Raw genomic sequence first — 7,970 nt, 5'->3', positions numbered from 1 at the left:
ATGCCTACACGGTCAGATGGATTGCTAATTGGCTGAAGGGTCGTACTCAGAGGGTGGTGGTGGATGGGTCATATTCAGGCTGGGGGGAAGTGCGCAGCAGAGTCCCCCAGGGCTCAGTCCTTGAGCCCGCACTGTTCAGTTTCTTTATCAGCAATTTGGACGATGGGGTGAAAAGCAACCTGTTCAAATTTGCTGATGATACCAAAATGTGGGGTGAGGTGGGCACGTTAGCAGGGAGGGAAAGACTGCAGAAAGACCTAGGTAGGTTGAAAGGGTGGGCTAACAAAAACAGGATGCGTTTCAATACGGACAAGTGCAGGGTGCTGCACTTGGGCAGTAGTGACCGGCAGCACACTTATAAGATGGGAAACTCCCTTCTTGAGAGCACGGAGTCATCATTGACTCCAAGATGAACATGGGCCGACAATGCGAGGTCACGGTTGGCAGGGCTAACCGAACCCTATCGTGCATCCACAGGTGCATCTCAAGTAGGGCCAAGGAGGTGATCCTCCCCCTCTATGCGACACTGGTCAGGCCACAGCTGGAGTATTGTGTCCAGTTCTGGGCACCCCACTTCAAGAGGGATGTGGACAACATTGAGGGGTTCTTCAAGACCAAAAAGATTGAGCTCCCATTTGGATACTAAAATAAGTGGCCAGGTTTTCAGAAGAGCTAAAAAATCCAGAAATCCAGCCCTGACTGGGAATATTGTGGGTTTGGAGCCCTCAAAAATCTGACCACAAGCAAAGTCCTTTGGAAAATGGTAGCTACAGTGTGAAGTTGTTGATTATGGAAGATGAGGCTGTAAGGGAGAATCTAGTCTTGCCTGTGCACTAAAATGGTGGTGTGAATTTATTGATGCTCACACACCAGATCATGTGTCCTTCCCTGGAGTATTGATGCAATGCACACGTGTGTGTATGCACACCCACCCCCGCTCCAGTTTACATAAGGCTTTCTTGGAAATACCCTACATAAAGAATACATGCACAAACATATGCAGCATGAATGAGATTTCCCTGAAGAGCTGCTACACACAAGATACACACACCCCTCAGTTCACATGCACCTTTCTATGAGGTATCATGTATACAGAACACACATATGTAAGCTGGTTTCCGTAGAGTACCCCTGCAGGTAGTACACACATGTCTCAGATCCCATGCCCTTCCCACGAGTTACCTTCTGCTCTAATGAAGAGGCTTTAATCTCCAGCTCAGTTTTCTCCATCTGCTTCGCTTGCCTGAGGTGCCTTAAGGCCTGTTCTCTGCAAAAACAAGTCTCTGCATTAGCTCCCTGAACACCGACCTCCATTGTCCCCACTGCTGCACGTTCATTTATATGGCAGTGTCCATGACCATGCACCTGGCAGATCAGTTCTGCCTCAAGAGACTCCAGTCCCCTACCACCCAATTGACTCTATAGACCAAAGGGATGGAGAGGTGCTCCAAAAATGGTATGCAGAGTGCTAACAGAAGGATGCTAACAGAGGCAGCTGAAGTGACCACAACATCTGGTGAGGGACAGATCACTATGCAGGTAGCAATGAAGGGAAAGGTGGCATGCCTTCTGGGAGCCACCATGTGTACAGAAGCCAGGAAAACCCATCCTGCAAGGCCTGGCCACCAGAAGGATCCTTGGGCTCAAGGGGGTCTGACCATGCCCCAGAAATCAGTGCACAGGACTCTCCAAGCACAGGTCCCATGAGGACTGGGAGGAAAGTCGGCCACCTCTGCAGCACCACACCTCTTTCCAGGGGCCCTTGACCCATGCAGGAGATGTGGAGAGGAAAGGCAGCTCTCCAAGGAGAAAGGGAATGTGGCACAACTTGGAGCCAGATTAAAAATACAGCAGTCTAGCAGATCCCTGAGGGGGCTGGGGAGGACTATGGGGCAGACATAAGGCATTGCCTTAATGCAAGGATGCTTTGTGGGAGGGAAGGGGCAGGGGGGCTCTCATTAGGCTTTTCTTCACCTCTACCCTTCTTTCACAGCTTCCCGATGGCCCAATCCAGCCTCAGCAGTGCAGGGACTTCACTGGGCTAGCACTACCCTAGGTCCTACCACCCCTCCTAAAAAGGGTGGGATTCATCTTGTCTCTCCTGCTCTCTGGAGGTCTGGGAAGCACAAGCTCCTAGCTCATACCCAATATAAGGCTGTCATTACAGGCCACAATCCAGCCCTCAACCTGGCAGCTCTGGGTGCCACACTCTGCTCTTTAAATCTAATGCATTGACTCACAGCAGTTCCCATCTGTGCTGCAATACTCTCATTCTCAGCTTCTGGAGAAGCCAGAGTAGGGCATCCTCAGCCCAGGGCTCCCACGTGGCAGGATTCTCTTGGACAGCCTTCTGCTTATTCTGGAAGTGTTTGCTTTTTACCCGGAATTGGAACGAACCACCCTCCTGGCACAGCCTGGCACTTTGGGCGTATCTAAAGGGCAGGAACTGTATGGAGACTTCCAGAGAGATGACTCATCTCTAGTTAGGTACATGAGTCCCATATGAGAGACAGCTTGGTTACATTGATTCCAGCAGGGGAGCACCTTGGAGGGTATGTCTCAAATCCAACTCTAGGCTCATGGGTCCAGAGAGACAGCTGCCTGCTGAGATGCTTAGCTTCACTAAGCTTCTAGTGAAGTCGCCTGGGGACTGGTTTTCCCAGCGCTGATTGCAAGGTTAGCTTTCTTGGTTTCTGTACAAGTGGTGGCTCCCAGGAGCTTTTTGGTACGTGCTCAAGAAGATTGCCACCCGTTCACAATCAGAGAAACCCCCTCATTCTGACTGTCAGAGCAGGAATATCTTTGGTCTGAACCACAACCCTGAACCCCAGTCCCCAGGTCACCCTTCCTGCCCCAAACTCTTGGCTTCTGCTCCATATCCCCACATCCTTTCCTGGCATCAGGGCCCCAGTGATGCTGCTATTCCTAAGGTGACTGCAGCATCCGGAAGGAGGCACAGGAATGTCTATCCGCAGTGGGATAGTCCACTTCTTTCCCAAGTCTGTCTCCACTATCTTCATGAGGGAGATGTTCCCTCAGGGGATGTTCACACAGCCCCTGAGGGGCACAGCTTTGGTCTATGCAGAGCCAGGCCAGGGGGACTGAGCCAGACCAGGGGGATTGAGATCAAAGGACACACATACACACTCACCTCCACATCTCACTGCAGGTCTGCATAATCCTGCCACTGAACCATAGGGGTGGAGGGGAGGAGTAGGGGTTGGAGGTATCCATTTACAGACCAGATTCATCCCTGGTGCGACTGCATTGGACTCTGTGGAGTTATGCCATGGATGAATTTGGTCCATGGACATGTACTGTTGGCAAGTCTCCACACTGGAGATGGAGTAGTGGCTCACATGACTGAGTGCTACATGCAACTCTGCAAGGGGGGACACTTGGCACCTCATTGCCCCAACAGCAAAGCCTGCCAACTACATACTTCTCAGCCAGCTCTTGCTCCAGAGAGGTCACGAGTTGCTCCAGTCTCAGCTTCTCCGAGCTGCATTCCGTGTACTGGCAACAGACAGGAGAGAGCTTAGTGTCAGTCTCTGAAGTCACCTGCTTCATACCTGCCCCCTACCATAGGGGACAGGCTCTGATGGATGAGTCCTGTCGTATCATTGCTTTGGCTGGTTAGGGGCTGTTGTCTCTCTCTACCAGGCACCCCTATCCGGGTCTTTGCTGCTACATAATTAGCTGAAGTCTGGGGCCTTTTCAAGTGAAGACTGTGGATCAAACTGGGGCTGAGGCAGACCTTGACTAACAAGTAACTGCCTAATTCCATCGTTTGCCAGGGATGTGCAGAGAACCCTAGACTTTGTAGCTTGGTAAGGCAGCTGAACCATTCACATGCTGCCACAGAAACAAACACCAGTGGTCAGTGAGTCCCTGTGAGAGGGAAAGCCAGTGTGGTCTAATGGAAGAGCTACTGGACCGGGACTTAGGAGCCCTGAGTTTTTTTTCAGGCTGACCTACAGGGCAACTCACTTCCCTTATCTGTGCCTCTGTTTCCTCTCCCCATCCTCTCTCTGCCTTTCCTATTGAGACGGTAAGCTGTTTGGGCCAGGGTTTGTTTCTCTTGATGTGTCTCTACAGCACCTAGCACAATGGGACTCAGGTTGCAATGAGGCCTGCAGGTGCCACTGAAACACAGAGAGCTCCCCCTGGGTGGGGCATCACATCCTTGGCAGGTTCTGTACCTGGCTTCTGGCAGATTCGAGTTCTAGATGTTGTTCTTCCAGCTCCATGTCACGTGTTTTCAGCATGCCCCAAACCTTCTGAAGCTCTTCTTGGACCAGAACCAGCTCTGTATCTACTTCCTCCAGGGAGGCCTGAATCACAGTGCACAAAACACTGGTAAGATTCCCCTTCAATAATAAGCAGGGCAGGAGGAACAGGGAGCCAGAGGCCCGCAGGGGACACTCTACGTCCACATGCATTTGTGTAACAGCTTGCAGATATCACACCAATGGGCTTTAGAAACAGGTGCAACACTCAAACCACCGCTGGCTCCTGGTTTCACAACACAGGCTGCTCTATTCAAGGTCAAGCAACAGGTGTTGCCCTAACTGTAGGTTCCCCACTGACCCCATCATTGGACTTGGCCAACTTAATGTGTTCTTAGCTCGCAAATGTCCACATCAGCCAATGTCAACCGACAGAGTAGCATCAAACTCCAGAGCCAAACTCTGGTAGCATCAAACTCAAGATAATCCATGGCTAAGTCATGCCAGCTCATAACACTCCTAACCACCTGCCACCCCCTAGAGCAGCAGTTAGCAAACTGTGGGTTGTGACCCCAAATGGGGGTTGCAACATCAGCAGATGGGGTTGCAGGGGTGGGGGGCTGTGGGTTGGGAGTAAGGGGCCAAGCTGAGGAAATGGGGCCATAAATGGGATCATGCTGAGGAAAAGTTTGGGAAGCACTGCCTTAGAGAAAGTGGTATCAGTAGAAAAGGAAGGTGGGTTCCTCACTCACTGACTGCCCATGAGTCTTTACACAGCAGCAGTTTGCAGCAGGATCTATTTAGTCAAGGAAAATCCTACCCATGAAGAACTGCTGACCCTCAGAAAACTTTCCCTGACTAGGAATGTGTCTCCGAGACACTCCCATAACGTACCGTAAAGGCTAAAGGTGTTGATTGTACAATGGGATCCCCAGTACCTGTGTGGGGGCATATTAAAGGACTGGATGGTCATGGACAACAAAATGGCAGCCTAATATTTGAAGTCCTCTGGAAGGGAAGCCACGTGTTATTCCAATAGCACCGAGGGCCATCAAATATTCCTAACAAGGACAAGCCAATGTTGCCTGTTCCAGTCATCAGGTCCTGTTACCAAGGCCTTCTGTCTAGTTCCTGGATTACTTAGCAAATAAGGGGAGACTCTATGGTGAGTGGGATTATTAGATGGTTAATGTCTTTGGGTTCATGGGGAAGCAAGAAACATATTCATGTTTTCTAGTTATCCCATCAGGTTCAATGCAAAAGAATCCCTCCCCACACTACACACACACACACAAGGGGACAGAAAGTCCAGGAGCTCAGGCTTTAGCCTAAGACTGGGGAAACCTGGCTTGTATTTGCTCAGCTACAGGCTTCCTGTGTTGATCTTAGGCAAGTCACTTATCTTCTCTGCGCTCAAGCTTCCTATCTGTTCAATGAGGATAACCCAGCCCTGCCTGAAGGGAGTGTTGTGAGGATAAACACATCAGAGATTGTGAAGTGCATGGATACTATAGACATGAGAGAAGTCCTCAGAGAAATAAATTGACCCCAAACACAGAGCACCAAACAGAAATACCCCTATTAAGGCTAATAGATGAAGAATGAATGGATTTTATTGGGCCAGACCTTCAGTTGGTGTAAAATGGGACTCTGCTCGTTTCCTGATGACCAGATGCTTTGATCAATCAGGACATTAAGGATGCACCCACACCACATCCATAGCACCAGGGATATCTGCTTCTCAGGACACCACATCCACCTACTTCCATTCACACCTAGAAATGTGGCAGTGATCCTGCTCTGCAGGTGCCCCACACGGCCACTCTTAGGCACCCTGGGGCAGCCTCACTGCCTCATTTCTGGGTTTGGCACAATCAAGTGGCAGCAGATACATGGGGTATGCTTGAAAGTGGTGTCCCTGAGAGTGCCAGGGATACAACCAAGTGCCCACTTCTCTGAGGACCTACAGGCCACATATGGCAAGGATGAATGACTGGATACTGTGGGCACAGCTGAGATGGTGCCTTTCATCCTGTCACTCCAAGTATGTTAAAGCTTCAAGGTTAATATTCTCACCTTGAGGTCTCCAGACTTCCTTTGTTTCAGTTCTTCCAGTTCCTAACAGTAAAGGAAAAGAGACTTATCCTCCATACCTGTCTCCATACACTTTCACACTGCTCCTAGCCCTCGCCAAGGGGTAGTTCTCTTTATGGAAAGTGGGTAGCTGACACCCAAGTGCATTCAATCCTCAGCATTTCCCACTGAGATACACACATCTCGATTATGCCCTGAGTTTCAGTGATGGCTGCAGTCCTTTGGGGCAACAAGGATCATGAAGTCCAGGATGAAGAGCATCAGGACAAAAAGTTCTCAATCCAGGGAATGCAGCTACAGACCAAATCACCCTCTTTGCTCATCTCCCAGCAGTGAGGAGGATTCAGGTTTTCCTTGGTCACTGCTACCTTCCCCTTCTTGTGTATTAGGTTCTTCAGTACCACCCCCAACCTGATCATGAAGAGAAGCTCCTTAGACAGAGGCCCAGATGCTACTCTCTGTCCCACCAGTACAAGCCCATGGCAACCCTGTTGTCAGTGGATTTCCATCAGTGATAGAAGCATGTGTAGGCTAGATGCCACTTTGAGGAGATGACATTTTTTCAACTATCCCTAAGCAGGGACCAATGAGAAGGTGTCACATGCCATGAGAACCACCAGCCTTCTGAGATTTCCACCCACATCTTGCCCCCTGGAGCTGCTGCCTGTCCATACTGGGTATGTCTACAACATGGTAGCAGGCTGCTTGGGGAATAAACCATGCCCATCTGCTTTCATTATGTCCTCATCAACCCTGAAATGAGGCAATTAGGATGCCCTGAGGGGATGCCCTGAGGGGATGCCCTGAGGGGTACCATGCTCAGGACCTAAGTTTCCAGCATGCTCAGGAGCAGCCAGGGGTATCTTCACCATCTCTTTTCATGGACTGATGTATGGAGAGCAAGTAGATGGGAGCACACTGCCATGTGGCCATGCCTAGTGGGTTTGTAAAGAGCACAGCACCTCTCTCAGAGCCCAGATCAGCTCTTCCTTTTCCTGCTGGGATGCCACCTGCCTCTGGAGCTCCTGCTGCAGACTCTTCATCTCTGACAGGCTCCCTGAGTCCCTCATGCCCCAGGAGCTCTCCATCACCAACAGTTCTCTGTGAGGATCTGAAATCTGGGAACTGAGATAAAGGGGACTCCATTAGTGGACAGGATCCTTGTTCTGGCTGCATGCCTACACAAACCTGCACTCTGCCTCTGCCCCTGTTTAAAAGCAGGTCCCTTCCTGATTCTTCTTTGCCTTCCCTGAATGGGAGACCAGGAGTTTAAGAGCCCATGAACGGGGAAAAATGGATCCACTTTCAGTTTCTTCCCAGGCCTCTATTTTCCCATTCTCTCCTCCCTGAGTGCTGGATGGCCAAAAGACAAAACTGGCTGTGGGAGTACCGGCTGGGGAATGGGGTGGGGCCTGGTGGCTAGGGTAAGAAAGAAGCAGGCAAGACAAAACTGATGGACACTCAAGAGACAGAGAGACTCACAAACGGTGCTGTGGAGAAGACACAGGGTGATCTGTCTCTACAGCAGCTGCCGCAGTGTCCCCAGGTTCTGCTGGGAAGGTGATCTGATGGAAAGAAAATATAAAGATGCCCTTTGGATGAGTCAGGGAGGGAGGCAATTGCATCTCACAACTGCTAATTTCCCTA

General features: G+C 50.5%; 1 protein-coding gene across 1 annotated transcript in view; it reads right to left on the bottom strand.

Moving 5' to 3' along the window:
• LOC112549714 (myosin-11) overlaps positions 1-7,970 on the bottom strand; it is a 37,410-nt gene that overhangs the window by 8,341 nt on the left and 21,099 nt on the right. Inside the window, exons 18-23 of the mRNA XM_025199880.1 lie at positions 7,806-7,888; positions 7,286-7,448; positions 6,306-6,347; positions 4,203-4,334; positions 3,443-3,516; positions 1,183-1,267 (exon numbers count right to left, since the gene is read on the bottom strand). Of these exons, the coding sequence (XP_025055665.1) occupies positions 1,183-1,267; positions 3,443-3,516; positions 4,203-4,334; positions 6,306-6,347; positions 7,286-7,448; positions 7,806-7,888 (579 nt within the window). The remainder of the gene's footprint in view (positions 1-1,182; positions 1,268-3,442; positions 3,517-4,202; positions 4,335-6,305; positions 6,348-7,285; positions 7,449-7,805; positions 7,889-7,970) is intronic.

The sequence above is a fragment of the Alligator sinensis genome, unplaced genomic scaffold, assembly GCF_000455745.1.
Source record: "Alligator sinensis unplaced genomic scaffold, ASM45574v1 scaffold1097_1, whole genome shotgun sequence".
Taxonomy (NCBI): domain Eukaryota; kingdom Metazoa; phylum Chordata; order Crocodylia; family Alligatoridae; genus Alligator; species Alligator sinensis.
This window is presented reverse-complemented; position numbering and strand designations above follow the sequence as displayed.